Source organism: Montipora foliosa, chromosome 5, assembly GCF_036669935.1.
Source record: "Montipora foliosa isolate CH-2021 chromosome 5, ASM3666993v2, whole genome shotgun sequence".
NCBI lineage: Eukaryota > Metazoa > Cnidaria > Anthozoa > Scleractinia > Acroporidae > Montipora > Montipora foliosa.
Genome location: NC_090873.1, coordinates 27,069,990 through 27,094,614, shown reverse-complemented (window position 1 = coordinate 27,094,614; position 24,625 = coordinate 27,069,990). Strand labels below are relative to the sequence as shown.

Sequence of the window (24,625 nt, the reverse complement as noted above, 5' to 3'; positions counted from 1 at the left end):
ATTTTGAATAAGCAATTTTTTTTGTTTTCTTTTGGGACCATTATAAGTTCCAGGAGAAACTGGAAACAATGCTTAAAATTTGGGTGTACAAATGAAAAGTATTATGGTATTTTCCATTTCAGGCAACAAAGAGTAGCTTCAGTGCACTTCAGTGGTTATTGGCAACAATTGGTCTTCGTTGCTGCCAAGACGTCCTTTAGTGTTTTGAAGTTTGACTGAAAGTGAGACTCTGCCCCTTTATGACTGAAAGTTAAAATTTCACCAGTGTGGTATAGACCTTATTCATAAATGGCAGTCAATTTATAATTCTTTTGTCGAAGTGCAAATTAGCCTACCAAGCCTCCATACCATACAGTGAATTGAAAAGAATTCTTGCTTTAAAATGAGGCTTGGTAGGCTAATTTGCACGTGGACGAAAGAATTATAAATGTGACCGCCATTTATGAATAAGGTCTATAGAACTGACTATTTTGAAATTTGAATAAAGAGGGGTATATGATTATTAGTTTTTGATCACAGTGGAATTTTTAAGGGGTTTTGTTTTCTTAACCACAACAATGAGTTTTCATCAGTTTTACAGAAGCTGATGTGTAAATTGAATTTTGTATAAATGTGAGAAAACCTTGTTTGTATTTTACTTTTCTTTGTTCTGTAAAGTTAACATCATTGTGTAATTTACCACAAACAATTTAATGTGTAATTTAAGAAGTAATACATTGTTAAGGTAGAAATAACTTAAGGAGGCTTGAAAGGGTTTTCAGCTGAGCGCACGTGCGTAAGCCACACACGTAGTTCGTAAACAAATACCGCTAATTTCTCTCACCTTTCTCCTAATTCCTATATAAATAGCCATCTCCTATTCACGAAAACTACAAAAATTCTACACAAACGGTTTAATAGTCACTTAAATCCGTTTGTGTTGGCCTGGAGCTCCACTCGCGTGCGGACTCAAATGAGCGGGTGACGCATGCATAAATGCTGATCTTGTAACCCCTAATTTTTCCTGATTTTGCAAATTTACTTGTTTAGATCTCTGCTTCCCGACGGTGAATTTTTTCATTTCTTGCATGTTAGCTTAGATTAATTTTAAAAAAATCTGTAGGTGAAAAAAAAATTTAGAGACATTTCAAAAAAAACTTATTTTTCTGAAAAACTGACCGACAGATTTTGTTGAATTTTAAATATTTTAGAGAGTATTTCTAACCTTATCTGGTAATGCTGAATGGGAAAATTTCACCGTCCCATTTCTTCAAAAAAGACCACACATGTTGATTTTAAGGCTCAAATAATGCCTAATATCGTTGCCATGGTAACAATATTTTGGAGGAAAATATAATGTGAGAAATCAACGATTGATACTTAATACCCTGGCCAAATTTTGTCTTGATATGATTACCCTAACTATCTAAGGACAGAATACGTTTATTTGTTTGAAAAATGCAAAAACTATTTCGAGCCTCCTTAAATTAGGTTGAACATTGCACTACTCTTCTATCATTTTTAGTAGATGCTATTAATTTTGATTCTAATAGATAGAATTATGAGCGTAAGTTGAGAGTGTCATGGCAATCCATTGCATGTAGATCTTCCCCGAAACATTGTGACTTCTGAAATCAGTATTCATTTGTTAATTAAGGTGATGTTTGGAACATTAGTTGCTGATAATTATAACAATAATTAATTTTATTGGTTCCCTTCAAGAAAAGGTTGTAAGAATCTTGGAGGAGAATAATAATCGTTGTTCTTTAACATGGAGAAGGTGACTGTATAGGTCTTAAATTAAACAACCTGTGTAGCAGTTAGAGTGTGCTCATTCTATAGCCATATTCGTATGGGCACGTGAGGCCTGATTTGTAGTGATCTTTCGGATAAATACCCAATTGGTGTAATAATTAACAATTATTCCATGAGCCCGCGTTGGATATGAGATGATAGATAGCCAATGAGGCGCGTAGCGCCGAGTTGGCTATAATCATCTCATATCCAACAAGCGCGAGTGGAATAATTGTTTTATTAAAAACGCCCCCAAAATATAGAAAACTAGACTACAATAAAAATAAAAAGGCCCAAAAAATCACGCATATGCTTGCCATGTTTATAGATCATGGTATAATGGCTCATAACCCATGATGGCTTAGCCAATCAAAACTCTCGAATTGCATTATCCAATGATCCAGTTTTTAATAAGAATTATTATTTCATAGGTTGCATGCCTCCTTACAGTAATGGATGGTTCTTTATCACATTGATCCCTCATCTCCTCAAATTCACCTTGTGATGAATTAACAGAATGATTAGTGGAATCTGGGGCCAGCATTCATTAATGATCTCTGACTGGTCAGGAAAAAAGCCAGCAATAAGTTAACGATTCATTGAAAAATATTTAAAACGTTTCAACATGCAATGAAAAAGTATTTCATTTGCATGCAGCACCAGTGCGTGAACATCATTCTGATTATCTGAAATGGGTGAAATTTGTTTTGCCATTTGGCTCTTGGGGAGGGAAGTTCGATGAACAAAAATTAATAAGTTCACAATGCAATTTATTTACCATGCCTAAAGCAGAAGGGGATCGATTGAAGCTTCCAGTTGACTGATGTTCTGATAATGTTTGTGTGTCCTGGGAAAGGAGCCAGAAAGACCAGTGGACCACTAGTACCGGTAACCATTTATCACCAAGGTACAGAGCTACAGTGTTAGTAGTGAGGTGGCTGTTCTGACGTGCGAGGACAATATGCAACTACCTACTATCAGGCATTCTTTTTTAACCCCTTTCTTTGTTTCCACTTCTCTTCCCTCTTGCAAAGTACAGGGGTTTCGTTAGGAGCCGGCCACCGGCAATATACTGCCGTATGTTTGTCAGAAAGTTGCCTCTCACCCCCGGCTACTCTGGCTTGATTTTCACTCAAACCCCTGTAAAAGACAAGAGTGACCGCCTCTGACATTGATTAGCCCAGGCATCAACTTCAAAAGTTATTGAAACCCCTGAAAGTACAGGCCTGAATTGAAGGTGAATATTCTCCAAGCCCTTGTTAAGCAACAAGATCAAAGAATAAAATAAATTATTGTCAGATGGAGTGCTAATTAAAATGAAACTGCTGATGACTGTTTGGATATCTTTTTTTTACTATCAATTTGTGGCATTTCCAAAGTATAATTCAAAATTAACATAGAAAAATATACATTTAAATTACCGTTATATAAAAGCAGAAAGAATCGTTTTAAAATGGTTCTACTACTAGTATCTGCAATTGTATGTACAATTCAATTTTGCTTTTAAAAGTCACTAAATATTCTTGCGTTTCATCACTGTTGTGGAACTCAAGGTGTGCTTCAATGAGAATTCTACATGTAGATTTGGATCTAAAAATTCAGGTTTTGCCTTAAGTTTCATCATAACCATTACAATTTTCTCAAATTTGATACCAATGCATTAACTGCTTTATTTTTCATTATTAGTATGTAGGGTGGAAATCGGACAGTGAAATCAGACAGTTGGCTGTAATCGGATACCTGAAATCGGACAGTTACATCCGCCAATCATATTAAGTGCACTTAGCTTAATCCACTGGTCACAGAATTTATCACAATAACCATAGCAACAACCACTTAACCCACCAAACTGGAGACTTTCCAAAGTGGACGAATTTGTAACATTAGACAGTGAAAAAGGAGTGCATTAATGTTGTTTTCTTGGAAAATGTAATGGTTATGATTAATTGGTAACCGGACTTAGTGTCATCCAATTCGGTCTGTAATTATACTTGTGATTAAACAAATCAGACTCTCGCTATGGGGTCGTCCAATTTTGTAAATAGGGAGCTTACGAAACGAGGACGACGACGGCTACGAGGACTTCATTTAAAAATACGAGTTCGCGTTATTCATATAACTACGAAACTATTTCATGTCGTTTCGCGTTAAAAATGTGTAACTACTGTTGAGGAATTAAACTGGTATGAGTGGGTTGGACGCGTACAGAGAGAACTGAAAATTCATCGTCATGTGCTAACGTCCTCCACAGTACCTTGAATTTGGTCATTTCACGTCGTCATCTAGGAGATGACGGCAAAGAAATGTACCAAAATGTAAAACGCACGTGCAGAGCCATTGTTTTTGTTCACTAAACCTATTGTTTTGTAGCGTCGTCGTTGCCGTCGACGTCGTCGTTTCGTAAGCTCTCTAATCACTCGTTCGATTACATACCGAATTGGACTCCACTCAGTCCAGTTACCATTACGTATTTGTGTAATCGTTGAAATCCAAAATGCACTGGTCTTATGTTCAGAAATTCAAGTACCATAATAGGCCATTTCAAGTTCATGTCTGCCTCCAATTCAAAGCGAGTCTAAGTGCGAATTTTTTGTGGTGGTAATTAGTTCTACTTTACATAAGAATGACAACTAATTTTCATAAGAAAAACTTTGCACTTAGACTCGCTTTGAAGAGGAGGCAGACATGAACTCGGAAATAGACTACTGGATGCACAAACATGATTCAAGTGTCCCATAAAGTCAAAGTATTGACTACCTTTATCCAACCATAATGGCAAGTGTTACAGTGAGCATTACGTTTAGGTTTGGGTAAATCCAGCTGTTTATCTTTCCTTGAGGAGCAGAAGTAAGGGGAAACTTTTTTTTTCCTTCCTTTGTGTTGCTAAGAATTCGTGTACCTAGACACAAGTGATTGATGCAGGAGTTGGGGAGAAGAGAAAGGGGTCACTTTGTGACACTTGATGAATCAGGGTGCACCCAGTTACTTGTATTTGTGGACATTGGCATTTGGCAATCAATAATTAATTTTTATCTCTTTTAGTCCTTGCAGACTGATTCCTCTGCTGAAAAAAAGATGTTACATAACAGATAAACAGCAAGCTTTATGCTACAATTGAAAATAATAAACTCTTGACTGATTCCTACTGTCAGCATTTTATCCAATATTACTGAGACTGAACAACATGTTGCAAAATTTACAGAAAAATAACTCTTTTTTACCAAGATATCTTTATCTATAATTTATCACTTAAAATATTATTCCAAAACTAGGATAAAAGGCATATGCACAACAATAAAATTAATTGTAACACTATGCTAATCAATGTACGCTTCTGTCGGGAAAATTATTAGTTTCAACCCCTGATTTTCAATATGCCATAGTGGACCATCCTACGTACATGTATTTGCGGAGTTCTCTTTTCTACCAAAAATAATGTACTATAAACTCTACTAGTAAATTCTTTTAAATTCAGCTTTTTTTTCCCTTTTTATTTATTTTTTAACGAAACAGAAACATTTCTGGTTTTAGGACTTTTACCTGACAGTGAGTAAAACATTTTATAGAGATGAATGCTAAACTGAGTTAAATAGGATTGCCGAAATACGTTGGCAAATAGCAATAATATCTTCACTCAATTCCACTGTTTTCAATCCTTTCTACCTACAATTTCCCAGGAAAAAGAGACAACATGAGCCTGTCATCATGGTACCTTCTCCTTCCACTGGAAATCTTTATGATAATCCTGGAATCAAATAAACTATGAAAACAACAAACCGATTTTGGCCACCCGTAAACCTAAGATTAGATTAACTACATCCACTTGGTGTCCAATCTTGATAACTATCAGTAGCACTATTTATAACAGAAAATATGACTCTAATCTCTTATAATTATAATTCATACAAGTTTAACTTTCTGTTTGGTATCTCAATGATGTTTTTTCGCCCTCCTTGCCTGGAGACTTCCTTTTATGCCTTGAACGTGAAACAGGTTTTGAAGCAGTCTGCCTCTTTTCCCTAAGGTCAGGAGAGCAAGGTATGAATTTCTCCCGGGTGACTTTCTTCACCGTGAAGAATGGCGCCTTTTGTGTGCTAGAATAAAGAAATCATCCATGTTTGAGCAAAGGTAATCACGACTGACATGTCAACTTCTTATGCTATTTCACCACTGAGCTACAATTTCAGGCTAAAAAGAGAAAATAATTATGGGCTCCCCAATGTCCTCCAGGCCATCCTGTTTCTTGCAATCTTCTCTCGCTCAAAACTAATTTAAAAAGCAGGTTAAGAGAACAGTTATTCTAATAAGGGAAACCAATTTGTATGTGAAATAAAGTGCAAATTTTTCCATTTTGGGCCACAACAAAAAAAATGCTTAATCTAGCTAGATTCTATTTTTATCACAAAGTAGGTAAAAGTCATGCTCTTATTGGTAGTCTAGTCATTCAAAACAGACAATGTACAGAAGCTTACCTATTTTCTATTTTGCTTTGACCTCTATTGGCCTGCAAAAAATACAGTAAAATATTATTGCATGTTGTAGTTAGAAATTCTCCTTGGTACAACATTTTTTAAACCAGTTTGCTTTTAACTTTCCTTTTTTCTTTGTTTCAGATTATAGCTACTGTACTTCTCATTTTTTTCTCTGGGACTGCCTCAAGTGAGGGCTGCTATAAATACATGTAATTTTTACTTTTTCTCTTTTTGGCTAGACTACACATTGATGGGAAGCATTCCAGACTAATGAAAAGGGCAAAGTGCTAAAGGGACCCATGTGAAATTATAGGCCACTTTCCAATTTCCCTCATAAGCATCAAAATCCAATATTGCCAACAGATCTTTTTTTTATTACTTTTTGCCAACTGTCCAAATTTCAAATATATTGGATAGTTTTTGCTGGAACATTTACTTCAGCTTTGAACAAAGTGTCCAATTTGAGGAAAATCTGGTCGGATACTTTCTATCAACCAATTAAATGTCAAGATAAATAAAAGAACTGAGTATTGGCCAATCAGGTTGCAGCTATTATCACTGCTATCAAACTGCTGTTTTCTCCAATGTGAAGAACTGCTGTTTTCTCCAATGTGTAGGTTCACATGTGTAGAATATAAAGCTGCATGAATATGATTGATTTGAGTGTCAAATATTTGCCAAGTTCATCTGTTTTTGGATGCTATAATTATAATTTATACATGTAGGTAACTATTTGGCAGCCCTCAGAATTTTTCTCATCCATTTATTTCCAAATTGGACAGCATGTAGTCCTATTACATATACAAAGCAGCTGAAATTTTGCAAGTAGTCTAGCATTGAACTTAAACCACAAACGACACCAACTGGACTAGGAACTTGACCCTAGAGACTAAAAATGTCTTTTGAAAAATATCAAGAATCAGAGACAAACCTTTTTCCATAGAACTTATGACCCTAGGGTCCTTCCCCCGATAAAATTTACAAAAATTTTTAGTTGTTAACTCAATATTTTACCCAATTCAAACCCTTTGGGAACAAAATGTTTCGTTTCAAGTATTTCCATATCATTTGAATGTGAATGCTATATTCTAATGCAAATACAATACACATAGGTTATTTTACCCCAGCAGATCTGAATTGAGTACAATATACCAGTTAGCCAATTTGGTTTATAGAATGGTCCATTTTGATTGGTCCAGATAATCTGGCACAACTTTTCAACGAAGGCTACCAGTAATTAAATTTTGACAGCCCGGCTGAAATCTCCGGACCCTTTCCATTCACCAAAATTTCTCAACAAATTCATAAAAATACTCCTTCTTGGTGACATTTGAGTGAGGCTTCAGCACTTGGCTAAGTAGCCTGACTTCTGGCTGTTATACACATTTGTGGTCTCATTCACACAGAAGTCCTTCAAGCTAATCCTGCCAAGCGACCACATGCTGGAAAGGTAAGACTACAACACCCCAGCAACTCTGTGCCCTACTCTTTTCGAATATTGTGTGGGATCTTTAACCTCCCACAGAGTTAGGGAGCTTCTCCAAATTAATATCGGAAATTTTGGTTTCCAATGTCGCAATCGACATTTTCCGATTCCGATAGCTGCTTGTGTCTGCCTCAAGAATTTCCAATTTGAGGTTTCAAAATTCCGATAAAATCGGACATCAATGGGACGAACATCAATCGGGCATCAATCTAGAATGGCATATCGGCACGAAATGTTTTTACAAATGAGTGGATTTAGTATAAGCATACGGACCTTCGATCTCGCAGATCGTAATCTTTGTGTGTGCATGTTTCTACAATTTATGCTCCAGTTGTTTCTATTTTCAACTTCAACATCTCAAGAACAACAAAAATGACTGTTTTCATGCGTTTATATATGACTCTAAATACCTTCTTGGAAACCAAACTTAGAGGTGAAGCGCAACACGTCCGTTGATTTAATTGCCAATTCTTTAACGCAATGTTTGAAAAACAACTATCTGCGCCAGTTTAATACACCGTGAAATACATTTCGGTCGTTTGCTGCGCAGCCGCATCCCAACATTGACCTTTGAATGTATCTTGATCAGTCAGCGGGCGATAACACAACAAAAACTTTTTGGACTTATCATTTTAGTCGATTTCTTATGGTATTAAAAAAGAATAACTGTCGGCTCAATATTCTTCAAAGATAACTTTAAACATTTCAATGCAACTGGAAGCACAAAAACAATGCATAGATGATTTCAACGATCGCATTTTCCCTAAAGTGCCCAAAAGGATAACGTGAGTTGTTGACAGATGTAACACAGGATTGTTTTTCAAACACTGATTAACACCTTCTACAGAGTTTCAAATTCCATCCAAACAGCAACGTTTCAAACATGTTTCAAACAATTTTAAACACGTTTTAAACCAGCTGATTAGTTAGTTTTAAGGGCATTTTTCATCTGGACGGTAATTTCACATTTCCTAAATGGGGTCGCAGATCTTGCGTGACAGAGACTTTAAGGAGACGTTCATGTTTCAAAATTCCATGCATCGTGCTAATAGGATGTTTGTTCAAGTCCAATCCGAAGACCGATATTTTTTGTCTATCGGAAGTCTTTCGGAAGTCCCGATACCTCTCATTCCGATGATCAGTGTTTAATCTTCCTACTTCATCGGAATAGTTGCACTTGATTTTCTGATATGACTTCCAAACAATCGGAAATTTGACCTTCCGAAATTTGGAGAAGCTCCCTTAATGAACAAGGGCTGTGATGGGGGACCTTTCCGCTTGTAGTCCTTATCCGAAAAGACTAGAAAGTCTACCCTGGTAACCATTTGCACATATAGTTACAAAGGCAGACCTTTCTCTTCAGTTATTAAAAGACCCTGAGCGTTGGTACAGCTGGGGTTCAAACCTGTGACCTCCCACACAGAAGTCCAGGGCACTCTCCATTGAGCCAAATGGTAGACAAAGGCCCAATAGGTTAGGACTGGTTTGTCTGACCAAAATTTTTATCAAATGAAAAGTGCCACTGGTGTAGGGCTGGTTTTACTTACAGTATCACATCCTCCATAGTTCGTCACCAGTTCTTCCTGGTTAGCTTCCTTGGCAGTGGAATATAATCGTAATGGCTTCTCCATAAATTTGCTCCCATTAAGTTCATGGGTGCCATCCTCTGACACCTCCTTCAGAAATTCATGCAAAGCATGTTTGAGATGCTCTAAAACTGTCCCATTGTAAGAGAAGTCGACTTTATGTTTGTCCAGGGCAGTCAACAATGTTAAACTCTGGTGTGTGAGGTTGAAGGTGGGGTCACTTGCATCAATCAACAGAGAACTTTTCAGTGTCAAATCTTCATTAAAGGAATTCGGAAAAGCCTCCTCTTGGGAGAAACATTTCATAGTTTTCAGTCTTTCTATAGCATGCTCGAGTTTTGATCGATAGCTTCCTTGTAATTCTTTAACTGTGTTCTCAAGTTGCTTGATCTTGTCCAGCAAATTCACTTTCTCCCTTCCAAGTTCTTCGCTTGCCCTTTCGGAAATCTCCAGCTTTTCTTGAAGATTGACAATTTGAGTCTGCAACGCATATGAGGACTTTTGGTCCTTTCGCTGAAGGCTTCTCGCCTTCAACTGGTAATCTTCTAAAGATCTTCTTTCCTCTACAAGTTCATTAATTCGATTTTCTCGACGCTGAAGTTCTTTATTGGCGTTGTTGAGTTGATGTTCCATCTTGATCACAAGATCCTGTGATTCCTTCCTTTGGCGCTGAAGCTGTGATCTCTCCCCCTTTATGACTTTAAGGTCCGTTTCCAGAGCTTGAATAGTGGCTTTACTGGCATCTAAACGGGCTTTCACAAGCGCAAATTCACGAGTTGACGTTGTTGTCAACACCGAACTTACTTCTAGACGCTGTCGTTCATGTTCCAATTCCCTAATCTTTTTCTCGCTACATTGAAGTTTTCCTTCCAAGGAAGAAATATGACCTCTTAAAATATCCATACATTCTTTATCGTTTCGTCGTAAGTCTTCCTCTAATTCCAGTTTCATTCTAAGGGTTTTTATCTCTTCATCAAGCTTCGCTCTGTCTTTCTCAAATGTCGCCTCCTGTCGTCTTAATCGGAGAAGTTCTTCTTGCCAAACCGAATCGCTCCCGCCAGAAGCATCACTTAATTCAGTTAAGCTAATATCGGGATTTTCTAAACCATGAAATTCATGTGCAAATCCGTTTGATATTGGGCAATCCACTACGTGATTTGGTGATCTTATCAGACTGTGGCAATGGCGGTTCACAGCATTCCACTCACCGAAAAATGCCGAAGTACCTTCCAAAGCAACTTCATTGAGTTTTAGGTCGTCATTCCTACACGGAAAGCCAAAGGAAAAGCCATTGTAACTTGCTGACCGTTTCATGGCCATTTTCTGAGTTTTGAGTTGATTGGACATCAGGAAAACTACAGACAGTCACTCTCATCTCACCATGTGCAACGAATCAAGGGAAGAAAACAATGCGACGCAGTTATGCCGCATTTCCGCACGAGGCGGGTTTAGGGGGGCTGGGGAGGGGGGTGGTACAAGCACATGATCGGGAACAGTTCAAGATTCAGGTAATTTGGGTGCTGATAATCTGTTTCAAGATAAAGTGTATCTTTTTTTTTTTTGCAAATTTCCCAATAAAATGGCTTTAAAGATTATTTAAATTTTAGGTCGTGTTCGATTGACCCTATTCTGGGTGCTTTGCTTGCTTCGGGTGCTTTGCTTACTTGAGGTGCTTTGCTTGCTTGAGGTGCTTTGATTCCTTAGGGTGCTTTGCTTGCTTGAGGTGCTTTGCTTCCTTGAGGTGCTTTGCTTGCTTCAGGTGCTTTGCTTGCTCCGGGTGCTTTGCTTGCTTCGGGTGCTTTGCTTGCTTAAGGTGCTTTGCTTGCTTGAGGTGCTTTGCTTGCTTGAGGTGCTTTGCTTGCTTGAGGTGCTTTGCTTGCTCCGGGTGCTTTGCTTGCTTGAGGTGCTTTCCTTGCTTCGGGTGCTTTGCTTGCTTCTGGTGCTTTGCTTGCTTAAGGTGCTTTGCTTGCTTGAGGTGCTTTGCTTGCTTGGGGTGCTTTGCTTGCTTGAGATTCTTTGCTTGCTTGGGGTGCTTTGCTTGCTTCGGGTGCTTTACTTGCTTGAGGTTCTTTGCTTGCTTGGGGTGCTTTGCTTGCTTGAGGTGCTTTGCTTGCTTGAAGTGCTTTGCTTGCTTCGGGTGCTTTGCTTGCTTAAGGTGCTTTGCTTGGTTGAGGTGCTTTGCTTGCTTGGGGTGCTTTGCTTGCTTGAAGTTCTTTGCTTGCTTCGGGTGCTTTGCTTGCTTCGGGTGCTTTGCTTGCTTGAGGTGCTTTGCTTGCTTGAGGTGCTTTGCATGCTTGAAGTTCTTTGCTTGCTTGGGGTGCTTTGCTTGCTTGAGATTCTTTGCTTGCTTGGGGTGCTTTGCTTGCTTGGGGTGCTTTGCTTGCTTCGGGTGCTTTGCTTGCTTAAGGTGCTTTGCTTGGTTGAGGTGCTTTGCTTCCTTGGGGTGCTTTGCTTGCTTGAGGTGCTTTGCTTGCTTGAGGTGCTTTGCTTGCTTGAGGTTCTTTGCTTGCTTGGGGTGCTTTGCTTGCTTGAGGTGCTTTGCTTGCTTAGGGTGCTTTGCTTGCTTCGGGTGCTTTGCTTGCTTAAGGTGCTTTGCTTGGTTGAGGTGCTTTGCTTGCTTGGGGTGCTTTGCTTGCTTGAGGTGCTTTGCTTGCTTGAGGTGCTTTGCTTGCTTGAGGTGCTTTGCTTGCTTGAGGTGCTTTGCTTGCTTGAGGTGCTTTGCTTGCTTGAGGTGCTTTGCTTGCTCCGGGTGCTTTGCTTGCTTGAGGTGCTTTCCTTGCTTCGGGTGCTTTGCTTGCTTCTGGTGCTTTGCTTGCTTAAGGTGCTTTGCTTGCTTGAGGTGCTTTGCTTGCTTGGGGTGCTTTGCTTGCTTGAGATTCTTTGCTTGCTTGGGGTGCTTTGCTTGCTTCGGGTGCTTTACTTGCTTGAGGTTCTTTGCTTGCTTGGGGTGCTTTGCTTGCTTGAGGTGCTTTGCTTGCTTGAAGTGCTTTGCTTGCTTCGGGTGCTTTGCTTGCTTAAGGTGCTTTGCTTGGTTGAGGTGCTTTGCTTGCTTGGGGTGCTTTGCTTGCTTGAAGTTCTTTGCTTGCTTCGGGTGCTTTGCTTGCTTCGGGTGCTTTGCTTGCTTGAGGTGCTTTGCTTGCTTGAGGTGCTTTGCATGCTTGAAGTTCTTTGCTTGCTTGGGGTGCTTTGCTTGCTTGAGATTCTTTGCTTGCTTGGGGTGCTTTGCTTGCTTGGGGTGCTTTGCTTGCTTCGGGTGCTTTGCTTGCTTAAGGTGCTTTGCTTGGTTGAGGTGCTTTGCTTCCTTGGGGTGCTTTGCTTGCTTGAGGTGCTTTGCTTGCTTGAGGTGCTTTGCTTGCTTGAGGTTCTTTGCTTGCTTGGGGTGCTTTGCTTGCTTGAGGTGCTTTGCTTGCTTAGGGTGCTTTGCTTGCTTCGGGTGCTTTGCTTGCTTAAGGTGCTTTGCTTGGTTGAGGTGCTTTGCTTGCTTGGGGTGCTTTGCTTGCTTGAGGTGCTTTGCTTGCTTGAGGTGCTTTGCTTGCTTGAGGTGCTTTGCTTGCTTGAGGTGCTTTGCTTGCTTGAGGTGCTTTGCTTGCTTCGGGTGCTTTGCTTGCTTGAAGTTCTTTGCTTGCTTGGGGTGCTTTGCTTGCTTGAGGTTCTTTGCTTGCTTCAGGTGCTTTGCTTGCTTGAGGTGCTTTGCTTGCTCCGGGTGCTTTGCTTGCTTCGGTTGCTTTACTTGCTTGAGGTTCTTTGCTTGCTTGGGGTGCTTTGCTTGCTTGAGGTGCTTTGCTTGCTTGAAGTGCTTTGCTTGCTTCGGGTGCTTTGCTTGCTTAAGGTGCTTTGCTTGGTTGAGGTGCTTTGCTTGCTTGGGGTGCTTTGCTTGCTTGAGGTGCTTTGCTTGCTTGAGGTGCTTTGCTTGCTTGAGGTTCTTTGCTTGCTTCGGGTGCTTTGCTTGCTTGAGGTGCTTTGCTTGCTTCGGGTGCTTTGCTTGCTTCGGGTGCTTTGCTTGCTTAAGGTGCTTTGCTTGGTTGAGGTGCTTTGCTTGCTTGGGGTGCTTTGCTTGCTTGAGGTGCTTTGCTTGCTTGAGGTGCTTTGCTTGCTTGAGGTTCTTTGCTTGCTTCGGGTGCTTTGCTTGCTTGAGGTGCTTTGCTTGCTTCGGGTGCTTTGCTTGCTTCGGGTGCTTTGCTTGCTTAAGGTGCTTTGCTTGGTTGAGGTGCTTTGCTTGCTTCAGGTGCTTTGCTTGCTTAAGGTGCTTTGCTTGGTTGAGGTGCTTTGCTTGCTTGGGGTGCTTTGCTTGCTTAAGGTGCTTTGCTTGCTTAAGGTGCTTTGCTTGCTTGGGGTGCTTTGCTTGCTTTGGGTGCTTTGCTTGCTTCGGGTGCTTTGTTTGCATGAGGTTCTTTGCTTGCTTCGGGTGCTTTGCTTGCTTGAGGTGCTTTGCTTGCTTCGGGTGCTTTGCTTGCTTGAGAAGCTTTGCTTGCTCCGGGTGCTTTGTTTGCTTCGGGTGCTTTCCTTGCTTGAGGTTCTTTGCTTGCTTCGTGTGCTTTGCTTGCTTGAGGTGCTTTGCTTGCTCCGGGTGCTTTGCTTGACGTTCTTTGCTTGCTTGAGGTGCTTTGCTTGCTTCGGGTGCTTTGCTTGCTTCGGGTGCTTTGTTTGCATGAGGTTCTTTGCTTGCTTCGGGTGCTTTGCTTGCTTGAGGTGCTTTGCTTGCTTCGGGTGCTTTGCTTGCTTCGGGTGCTTTGTTTGCATGAGGTTCTTTGCTTGCTTCGGGTGCTTTGCTTGCTTGAGGTGCTTTGCTTGCTTCGGGTGCTTTGCTTGCTTGAGAAGCTTTGCTTGCTCCGGGTGCTTTGTTTGCTTCGGGTGCTATCCTTGCTTGAGGTTCTTTGCTTGCTTCGTGTGCTTTGCTTGCTTGAGGTTCTTTGCTTGCTTCGGGTGCTTTGCTTGCTTGAGAAGCTTTGCTTGCTCCGGGTGCTTTGTTTGCTTCGGGTGCTTTCCTTGCTTGAGGTGCCTTGCTTGCTCCGGGTGCTTTGCTTGACGTTCTTTGCTTGCTTGAGGTGCTTTGCTTGCTTGAGGTGCTTTGATTCCTTAGGGTGCTTTGCTTGCTTGAGGTGCTTTGCTTGCTTGAGGTTCTTTGCTTGCTTGGGGTGCTAAGGTTGCTTGAGGTGCTACGCTTGCTTCGGGTGCTTTGATTGCTTGAGTTGCTTTGCTTTCTTGGGGTGCTTTGCTGGCTTGAGGTGCTTCGCCTACTCCGGGTGCTTCACTTACTTGAGGTGCTTTGCTTGCTTAGTTTGCTTGGGGTGCTTTGCTTTCTTGAGGTGCTTTGCTTGCTTGGGATGCTTTGCTTGGGGTTGCTTTTCTTGCTTACTGAGGTGCTTTTCTTACTTTAGAGGTAATTTGTTCAATATATTAAGGTTCTCTAGATAAATGCTTGAAAGCTAATATATACTGAACAGTCCAAAGCGTACACGGCAACCCAACATCTACACCAGACTTCATCTCTTCATCTTATTGTTATTTATGAAATCATGAAGTTATTATACTTTGCTTGTGAGCGCCAGTCCCGTATAAAGGGGGAGTGCGATGGATGTTTTCAATTCTTGTTCTATGTGTAATAAACCTATATTTTAAAACGTATTTTAACCTTCGTCTACAAGTATAAAAAATGGTATTTGATATGCCTACAAGGCATTTACTCCTTGCTAATAAGTCGCTGAATTGCTTCTACAAATTTTGTCCTCAAAGAGTGAAGTCTGTTTTGGAGGAATTGTAGGGCTGATTGAGCAAATGTTTTCTTGCCGCATTTCTTTTCACTGGGAGGTCATGTGGTCTTTATTGTTCAGTGGCTGTCTTTACTCCATCAGGCTAGCCGAAGGTCTTCGTTTTTCCTCTCTCACTTTTTTTCAGCTTTTTTCAGAAGTGGCCTAATAACCTTTAGGGTTTGTTTCCTTAGTTTCTTGTGAGCTGGATCTGAATTTTTATTTTCATAGAAAAGTAAAAGGTTCCCTGGGATAGTTTTTATATGCTGGACCCATGCCGCTCTTTCCGGGTGCTTGCAGGATAAATAAAACTCCTATTTTAGCTACCCTATTCTGTATCTAACTTACCGTAAAATTCTGAAAATAAGCCCTCGGCTTACATTTCTGAAAACCCCCTTTTTAGGGCCTAATTCTTGGAGGGGTTTGCATTCGGAGGGAGATTTGCGTTTCAAAATCGGCTAGTCTTACACTTGGTGGGATTTGCATCTCAAAATCGATTGGGCTTGCGTATAGTTGGAAGTGAGAACGCCGCAGATCTTTCTAAAACGCAGCACCTGAATGCAAGTACTCTGTCTATATGGCTCGAGGAAATCCAAGCCAAGACTGAACTAAGGAAAAATTTAAATAAACTGTAACACTTTCTGATTGCAATCATTTGGCACACGTAATACTTCTTAGGCAAATACAAAACTGTATATGTTGCTGTCAACGTTATTGCTTTGTTTTACTTCATATTTGAATGCAATTTCCAAGTACAAGTCCCCAGGGCTTAGATTCGAAGGGGCGACTTAACCCTTTCACTCCCAAGAGTGACTTTACTCTGTCTAACGCCAGACGATTTTACTCGTCAATGGGGAACCCCATGGGAGTGAAAGGGTTAAAGGAGGGGCTTTTTGCTTTACGGGATTGTATTGAGGGGGCTTATATATGGCGGGGCTTATTTTCGGAATTTTAAGGTATATTGACCTGAAAGAAGTCATTGATTAATCTATAAGAAACACACGCTATTGAAAGATCATGATGCAAAGATCAAGCATCAAACATAGCGAATAATGCGGATTGACAATTTTCTTTCTACTTTTTTTTCTTTGCAAATAGTGACACCCCGCATTGCCATTCTAAAATATTGAAAAGTAAAGTACCCTATATGAAAAAAGAAATTTTGAAGATCATAGTAAAATTTTGAGAAATAGAGTTTTCAAAACTCTTGAAATACAGTCTTAGAACACCTAATCCACCCGGACTCGTTGGATCGCATCTCCCTGTAAAAAATGTACTGCCTATGGGCTTTAGAGCCTCCCCTTTAATTAAACATTGTTATAAAAAATATATACATTTTTGATAAGCCGTAGTAGCTAAAGCTCTGGGCGGTGTGAAGGAACAGAAAAATTTGCAGTCAGAACGTTACACTCACAAGATGTAGAACTCATATGGAGGGAAAAGATATCAGTCAGTTTTCGCGAAGGGGGTTATTGAGATGAAACGCTCGTTCAAACATTTAATTCAAAATAAAATATTGTTGATCAAAAACTCTTGTCTCATAATCTTTGTGTAAATATCCAATTGCTACCTCGGAGGACATCATTTAATCCGAGGTCATCCCGAGGTGGCAATTGGATATCTACACAAAGCCTATGAGACAAGAGTTTTTGATCAACTAAGGTTAATTTTGAATTAAATGTTTAATAGATTGTGATCAAAATATTTGTAGATATTTAACAAGATTGTCCATCCTATGACAGTACTTTTATTATCCGAGGATTGTATTATTAAATTGTGAAATAAGCAATTTTGCATAAAGGAAGACTTTTAATGAAGCCTTATATGCAGGGAGGGCTCTTACAGATTCCCTTGCCCTTCATCGTTCAAAAAATGCCATTCGTAATCAATGTACTTTTTGCGAGAATAAACATAAAATGAAATCTGAGTTGAATGGAATTAAAGCGCTAGTTTGCCCTTAAATATACAAAAAATGGCTAGACTGATCATTGCAAATTAATGAAACGAACCACTGAAACTAGTGGGCATGTTTCGAAGTTTAAAATTTGTATCCATGAGTCAACAAAATTAATTTAAAGTCCTCACTAACACTAACTAACTGCTAACATAGCTAAGGATGCTTTCCATTTGTCAGAACTGACCGGCCAGACCATTCCCGTAGTAACGAGAACTTCACTTTAAAGCCAGATCAGTCAAATGTTAAATGGTATGCACAGAGGAGATAGTTTTTCTGCAAAAATTATTCAGAAAAAAACCAATTTCATTTGCTAGCTGACTGGTCCGGCTGGTCAGTTCGGAAAAATGGAAAGCTCCCTAAGTAACTAAAACCTTCCCTTATTAATTTTATGATAACTATAACAATATTCTTAAATCTGATTGGTTATCAACTGCCCTGATTTCACCCTTAATACAACAGTTTAATTGGACAGTACTGTAGCCTGGTGGTTAAAGATCGCACACTGCAGTCGAAAAGAGTACAGTGTAGTGGTCTGGTCTTTCCATCGGCCATGTGGCCCGCTTGGTATAATCGTCTGAAGGGACTACTGATTGATGAGACCACAAATTAACAGCAAAACAGACAGTGGTCAAATCGAAGGAATCCAAGTGTTGAAACTGGTAAACAAGAATACTGACATGCATGAAATTTCAAGATTGTTTTGATCAGTTTAAAACCATTTGGCAAATCTGTGCACATCACGAAAACAGTGTTTCATGGTCTTCCCAGTGACTTCTGCTTAATAGCTATTACCTTTAAGTGCTAAAAATGCCAAAAAAACGTAACTCAATGTTAACTCAATTTTAACTCAATCTTAACTCAACTTTTAACTTGATGAATAGTCTATCTCATCAGAGTAGATATCTTTTGTGGAGATAAGAACCAATTTAAGGAGGCTTGAAATAGTTTCTCCTTTTTTCAAACACTAAACATGTTCTGTCCTTCGATACAGTTAGGGTAATCATATTAAGACAAAATTTGGCCAGGGTATCAAGTACCCAACGTAGATTTCTCACATTATATTTACCTCCAAAATAACGTTACCATGGCAACGATATTAGGCATTTCTTTGAGCCTTAAAATCAACATAAATGTGGTCTTTTTTGAAGAAACGGTACTGTGAAATTTTCCCATTCAGTGTTACCAGATATTGTTGGAAAGACTCTATAAAATATTTAACATTCAACAAAATCTGTAGGCCAGTTTTTTGGAAAAATCAGTTTGTTTGAAAATTATGTGTCTCTAACTTTTTTTCATCTACAGAATTTTTTTAAATTTGAAAGACAAACATTTTAAATTAATCTTAGCTAACATGCAAAAAATGAAAAAACTTCACTTTCCGGAAGCAGAGATATAAACGAGTAAAGTTGCAAAATCAGGAAAAATGAGGGGGTTACAAAATCAGCATTCACGCATGCATCACCCGCTCATTCGAGTCTGTGTGCGAGTGGAGCTACAGGCCAACACAAAGGGATTTAAGAGACCATTAAACCGTTTGTGTAGAATTTTCGTAGTTTTTGTGAATAGGAGATGTCTATTTATAGTCCATGTATATAGGAATTAGGAGAAAGGTGAGCGAAATTAGCAGTATTTGTTTATTTCTGCTGCCCCATTTGAATCATGAGCTGACGCAAGCAGCTTACGAGTTGCATGTGTGGCTTACGCATGCACACTCAGCTGAAAACCTTTTTGAGCCTCCTTGAGGAGGCTGAAAGGGTTAAATGGTCACTAAAATCCGTTTGTGTTGGCCTGTGGCTTTACTCGCATGTGCACTCGAATGAGCGGGTGACACATGCGTAAATGCTGATCTTGTAACCCCCTCATTTTTCCTGATTTTGCAACTTTACTCGCTTATATCTCTGCTTCCAGACGGTGAATTTTCTTTCATTTTTTGCATGTTAGCTTAGATTAATTTAAAACATTTGTCTTTCAAATTTAAAAAAACTTCTGTGGGTGAAAAAAGAAATTAGCGACACATTTCAAAAAACTTATTTTTCTGAAAAACTGACCTACAGATTTTGTTGAATTTTAAATATTTTAGAGATTATTTCTAACATTATCTGGTAACACTGAATGGGAAGATTTCACTGTCTCATTTTTCAAAAAAGACAAAGGCTTAAAGAAATGCCTTATATCATTGCTATGGTAACCTTGTTTTGGAGGAAAACGTGATGTGAGAAATCTATGATGGGTACTTTAATTACCCTGGCCAAATTTTGTCTTGATAAGGTTACCCTAACTGTATCTAAAAACAGAATATGTTCATTTGTTTGAAAAAGGAGAAACTATTTTGAGCCTCCTGAAGAACCTAGATAGCCTAAAACTACTGTAAATACCATTCTTATAAGAACCTATTTAGCCTACAGTAACTTCGAAAAATCTAGGTTCTTGCATCATTGTCTATGTGGATTGTTTACAGTAAATTACTGTAGTTGAGGTTTAGTGCTCATGAATGCAGGTCTATAAACTGATTAATTTTTAGGAGTGTGGCCTGGTTTGAATTAGAAATGGTTGTTAGAAGACTGACAATAGATGTTAAAACCATTCATTTGTAAAATCAGTGTAATTGTTTCAACATTCATCAAGTGACCAACTTCTGATATGTTTGGTTGTAGCTCCAAGGCAATATTGTTGTTTGCATTCATGCAATAACAGGCATAACCACTTGTTTTGCACAGGAAAGAAAATACTCAAATTTTTGTTTGTCTGGATCAAAGTCATCATCATTCAGCTGAGTATCATCATACGAAGGACTTCCCTTTTCACAACGACTTGTGTTTGCTGGTTGGCTCATACTTAACTGCACAATAGTGGTGTGACTGGTTGTTTTTGTCTTAGATATAATAGCAGCACACCAAACGGCAGGATTTGACGCACCACAGAGACTCTTGACTGAACCTCCAGCGGTGGATCCGAATGCTGGCAGTGACAGAGAGAACACAGGCTGTTGACTGTCAGGATGTGATTGATAGTAAGATAGGGCACTTTGGGCCAGCCATCGCAAATTTTCATGCTCTAATCTGGTCACTGATTTGGTTGTTACAATAAGCTCCAGTGTTTGATGAAGTTTCTTGATATTTGAGACTCTAGTGGGAAGTGGAACATCATTAGTAAGATAGCTAGATAACTGCCCCATGGTAGCAAGTTCCTCGTGTATAAAATACTGGGTGTAATCCCGTGCAAGCTTCTCTGTGCCGATTTCTATCAAGCATTCAATGGCAGAATTGAGGTCAAGAAACTCCTTGGCCCTGTTCTGAAGCTTCTTCTTGTCCTCGTTTGTTTCAAATTGCAGAAGATCTCTGATAAACATAGCCAGAGATGTGATGTTGGAACTGTGGACCACTGGTTGACATTTTCCTTTAAACAAAGCTAAAGTGCACATTTCCAGTGAGTCAATGAGGTCATTTTCATCAACACAGTCCTTCAGCAAGAGCCACAGTCTTTCAGTGAAGTCCAAGTCGTTTCGAGAAAACTCTTGTGTTGTTAAATGAGCCATTGTAGCATCAGCAAATGTGGGTTCGCCATCATTTTCATCTTCTGCCTCTTCTTTAATACTTGGGGAAAACAGGTTGCTGGCACTTAACTTGGCAAAGAATGCATCCATCTGAGTTGAAACCGGGTTTGCATCGACACCAGAAGGTGCAGGCCATGTGTATTCTTGGTTTTTTAAAATCAGAGAGAACTGCTCAACTTTTACCAATTCCAGGTACAGGGAATATGTGGCCAGATGCACACTGCCTGGAATACTCTTTATGTGGATAACACCGTCACACGAATGTGGATGAGGCTGAAGAAGAGAGGTGACTCCATTCCATGTCAACTCCACAGCAATTGTGCTCCTTTCACACTCTTGGTTTTCAAAACATGATGAGCCCATGATTTCGTGCAGAGCATAGCCATGTGTTTCAACAAGAGCAGTCGACAAACTTGATGAGTGGTGCTGCATGAATGAACTCAGCTGTGGAAAATCTTCTTTTTTCGTTATGGGCTCTTTTCTACTTGTGTAGATAACATGCCTCATAGCATTTCTGACAGAAGTGTTCGTGTCGTTGTTTGACAATTTTGGACTTCTTTCAGGAACCATTGCTAGGTACGAAATTTCTTGATCGTTATTTCCATCCACAAAAACCCACACTTCTGTAGGCTGCAAAGAACCTCTCAGGGCATTAGCATAGAGCGAGAGGAAATACCTGGCTTCTTGAAGGGTAGTAGGCTGTATATGTTCCTTTGATGCCAACCATTCGATCACACAGCCTCTAACCTGACTTTCATCATCCTTGCTTACACCAGTGTAAGATTGTAAAGGCTCGCTTTTTGTGAGATAAAACACTTCTTGAGAAAGCGGAGTACCAACTGGAACCCTTTCGACTTTGTTCCTTGCCAACTGCGAACCTGTCTCACTCCGGCAATTATCGGACAGATTCTGGGAAGACTTGCCAACCACAAAAAATCCAGTTGGACTTTTGCCGACAATCCTTCGCAAAGGATGCCATGTTTTGGGTGGGATTCCACAAATGGAAAACTCGTGTAGTGAGTCAATGGTTTGGAACTTCGATTCCACGACTTTATCTCGGAAGTCGCTGGTCAAATTTGTCAAAAATTTTGTCAAAGAGTTGACATCTTCAACAAAATCCTCCATCTTGAAAAACGGCGGGAAAGAATTTCTGACCCAGACTTCTACTCGAACATACAACTACGCCTGGGCGAAATTGACATTCGTCGCATTTGTAAAAAAAATGGCCTCGGTTGAGAGTGTTTGCCGACGGTTTGTAAATAGAGACAGTCGGTTATTGTTACGTTGTTTACACAAAAAAGTGGTTTCTTTAAATAAGCCCTGTCGGCGACGAAAGTCATACGTGGAAAGCGGCGAAATTTCTGGCAGGTTTGTGATTAATGTAATCCGTTTGACTTCTCAGTTTTTTAATTTGATCGATTCAAGCTTAAGTTAATATTTTCATACTTAACGAGATTTTAGTTGAAACCTCAAATTACTGTAAAATTGTTTAATCGGGAAACATGTACTTCTTTCCACCACAGTTGCAGCTACTTCTTCGGGTTATTGCGCCACCTTGATGCGTTGAATTTTTCAGCGCTGATATGGAATTCCGATAATTAAAAATTTTGATTAAAATTTTCGTGAGAAGTTAGCTCTGAAAAATTTATGAACTGCGAACTCACGGTAATGGGGAAAGAAATGTAGTGTTTTTTGTTGTGAAATAGGGGCTTTAAAAAGTTTTCTGGCGACAGATTCACAAACAAACACCTTAAGAATTCGAAAGCAAATTATTGTGAAAAGGTCTGATATTACATGTGCTCCATCTTGCTGCCAAAAGGTACGACACAGGTACAGCTGTAGCTGGTATCCGGCTCAGAGTTCTATTACATCTTTAGCTAAAAGTGTCGAATGTTCCCAAGCCGAATAAAAGAGAAGGAGTTGGATGTGGTATTTATTGCACACAGCAGAGCTTGCACCTGAATGGAAATGCAAGGAATGCAATTTGAACTGGAATAGAAAATGACAATTTGTATCAATCTTTTTTCAGTACACCACAAAGTGATGCTATTTATCACGTTTTCAAGAACGAAGATGGCAATGTACCAGTTGCTAAATTTATTGCTGTAAGTGACAATTCTTTAGTTCCTTTCATTAATTTCCAAACTGATTTCCTTTCATGTATAAGGGAATCTTTGCTGATATCGTTGTTTACATTTTTGTTTCATTAACATTCGAGTTTGCTCATAGAAGGTATCGTGCTATAATTTGCAAATTGACTTCAAAAGGTAAAAAAGCTTGTTAAACTCAGCTCAATTTCCAATTCTCAGCATTTTAACTTTTTGATAACAAGCCAGTTATTAGTCATAACTTCTTTGGTGGCATTAAGGCAGTAATGATCCAACCCATACCTTCTTTGTAAAATTTCAAATTTATTGATATAGTGGGTGCAAATTTTCAGAGATACAGTAGCTCATTATGCAATGCACTTTCACTATTCAGTACTTTACTCTCGGCTCACTGATAAAAAAATTGATATTCTTGTGTGAATGGGGCAACAAAATGTAAACAAAGATTTGCCTATAAACGTCTTCTCCCATCTTTTTTCCCAGGGGGTTCACCCACCTCTGGATGGTTGTTAGTACTAGATTTACCTTGTCTGGTGACATTTCCATTAATGGTCAGGTGCACACTAAAAGACAACAGACACACTAATTGGGTGTACAGTAAATGCAGAGCTCTCAAGTCTCTCGTATTGAGCGTGAGTCTCACGCATTTCAATGCAATCTCACGCTCTCACGCTGACATGACCATTTCTCATGCATTGGCACTTTTCTCAAAGGTAACTCTACCATTTAAGCTTTCAGAAGTGTTCATGAATTCCGAATTCATTCCTTCACTGGCACTGAACTTTGGCGGATGTTCAATCTGTTCGTGTGTGACCAATTTTCTTGTTTCTTCCTGACTTTCACCCATTAATATATGAATTATAGGCCGATATGTTAGCTCAGGTTGACCATAATAACATGGGCTCTCTTAGCAAGCCCCGTGAAAGAAGCAAAATGGTGGACTTGATGGTGCATTTCCAGTGATCTGAAAAGTGCAAATTTCAAAAAATTTCCCTGGGAGCAATTGCCCCTGGACCTCCCTAGAATTGTTTGGTGCCTCCGGCACAAGAAACACAGGGCACTTTTTTGTGCCTTTGGCGCAATCTCCAGGAAGCATCTCACACTTTGGAAACTTTAAGACTTGAGAGTTCTGTAAATGAGGGGGCAGGGAATGTGAAGGTATACTGGATATAGATGATGGAAAAAATGTAAATTAAGCGCCCAAGGTTCCCACACTCAGCTCGCAAAGGGTTGAGGATGAAATTTGTGGTGTTGCAGACTGGTCTTGTAACTGGAGCACTATAGAAAATGATTGGAGCTTTGCTCTGTTGTGTGAACCGCGCAAATCAAAGTTTTGAAACTCAAATTCATGAACAAATAAATGGAGCTATTTTGGGTTTTGATGATTTTTAACTTATAAATTTATTCATGCAGGCTCTCAAGGAGACTGGTCTGCGAGTAAAGGATCCAAGATTGAAGGAAACATTGAAACAGTTTAAGCAGCATTTACAACATGAGAATTTTGAAGGTTTTGTGGATGACGCAACATTTAGACGGTAAATGGTTTTTAAGGGCTTTATCATATAAATAAATGATAAGGCAAGTGAGACTAAGATCTCCAACTTATTATAATAATAATATTAAACCTTATTTATATAGCATCTGTATTATTAACTGTTCTAGACGCTTAAATACAATGTCATGAAAAATGTATTAAAATAATCTTATATAGAGATAGGTCTAAAGTTCTTGAATTGTAAAAAGTCCGCATCGGGTTTCTTGGCATGCAGCCATCGCGAAGAGAGAGGTTAACGATGTTAGTAATAGTAGGCAGCAATAGGTCAGTGCATTGTCTGATGACAGAAGGTGGTAATGGATCCAAGACAAAGGACTTCAAGAACAGTGTTGCAGCCAGTTTCCTGATGTCATCAATTTTCATCTCAGTAAAAGTTGAAAATTTATAT

At 39.5% G+C, this 24,625-nt stretch overlaps 4 protein-coding genes across 4 annotated transcripts in view; 1 reads left to right on the top strand and 3 right to left on the bottom strand.

The window, feature by feature from the left end:
- Positions 1–5,544: 5,544 nt before the first annotated feature.
- LOC138003839 (myosin-6-like) lies at positions 5,545–10,719 on the bottom strand. The gene is made up of 3 exons (XM_068850102.1): positions 9,279–10,719; positions 6,246–6,277; positions 5,545–5,867 (listed from the first exon to the last, which is right to left on the bottom strand). Exons 1-3 carry the CDS (start codon positions 10,662–10,664, stop codon positions 5,684–5,686), a joined length of 1,602 nt encoding a protein of 533 aa, XP_068706203.1. The 5' UTR covers positions 10,665–10,719; the 3' UTR covers positions 5,545–5,683.
- Positions 10,720–11,467: 748 nt separating this feature from the next.
- On the bottom strand, positions 11,468–18,125 carry LOC138002523 (neurofilament heavy polypeptide-like). Its single transcript, XM_068848556.1, has 4 exons — positions 18,088–18,125; positions 13,084–14,551; positions 12,278–12,672; positions 11,468–11,714 (listed from the first exon to the last, which is right to left on the bottom strand). Exons 1-4 carry the CDS (start codon positions 18,123–18,125, stop codon positions 11,468–11,470), a joined length of 2,148 nt encoding a protein of 715 aa, XP_068704657.1.
- Positions 18,126–19,003: 878 nt separating this feature from the next.
- LOC138003075 (protein zwilch homolog) lies at positions 19,004–21,699 on the bottom strand. The gene has a single exon (XM_068849023.1). The coding sequence runs from the start codon at positions 21,697–21,699 to the stop codon at positions 19,702–19,704; it is 1,998 nt and encodes a 665-aa protein (XP_068705124.1). The 3' UTR covers positions 19,004–19,701.
- An 81-nt stretch (positions 21,700–21,780) lies between these two features.
- The window catches only part of LOC138002522 (glutaminase liver isoform, mitochondrial-like), an 81,080-nt gene continuing 78,235 nt past the window's right edge, over positions 21,781–24,625 (top strand). Inside the window, exons 1-3 of the mRNA XM_068848555.1 lie at positions 21,781–21,942; positions 22,604–22,679; positions 24,096–24,217. Of these exons, the coding sequence (XP_068704656.1) occupies positions 21,797–21,942; positions 22,604–22,679; positions 24,096–24,217 (344 nt within the window). The 5' untranslated portion in view covers positions 21,781–21,796. The remainder of the gene's footprint in view (positions 21,943–22,603; positions 22,680–24,095; positions 24,218–24,625) is intronic.

Excerpts from the sequence above, each read along its gene's own strand:
- LOC138003839 (XM_068850102.1), bottom strand. The coding sequence starts at position 10,664 with ATGTCCAATCAACTCAAAACTCAGAAAATGGCCATGAAACGGTCAGCA. Across the intron at positions 6,278-9,278 it reads ACTATGGAGGATGTGATACT|GCCAATAGAGGTCAAAGCAA; the intron begins GTAAGTAAAACC and ends TATTTTTTGCAG. Across the intron at positions 5,868-6,245 it reads CAAAGCAAAATAGAAAATAG|CACACAAAAGGCGCCATTCT; the intron begins GTAAGCTTCTGT and ends TCTTTATTCTAG.
- LOC138002523 (XM_068848556.1), bottom strand. The coding sequence starts at position 18,125 with ATGCCTAATATCGTTGCCATGGTAACGTTATTTTGGAG. Across the intron at positions 14,552-18,087 it reads ATGGTAACGTTATTTTGGAG|GCGAAGCACCTCAAGCCAGC; the intron begins GTAAATATAATG and ends CACCCGGAGTAG. Across the intron at positions 12,673-13,083 it reads AAGCAAAGCACCTCAAGCAA|CAAGCAAAGCACCTCAAGCA; the intron begins GCAAAGCACCCC and ends AAGAACCTCAAG.
- LOC138003075 (XM_068849023.1), bottom strand. The coding sequence starts at position 21,699 with ATGGAGGATTTTGTTGAAGATGTCAACTCTTTGACAAAATTTTTGACA.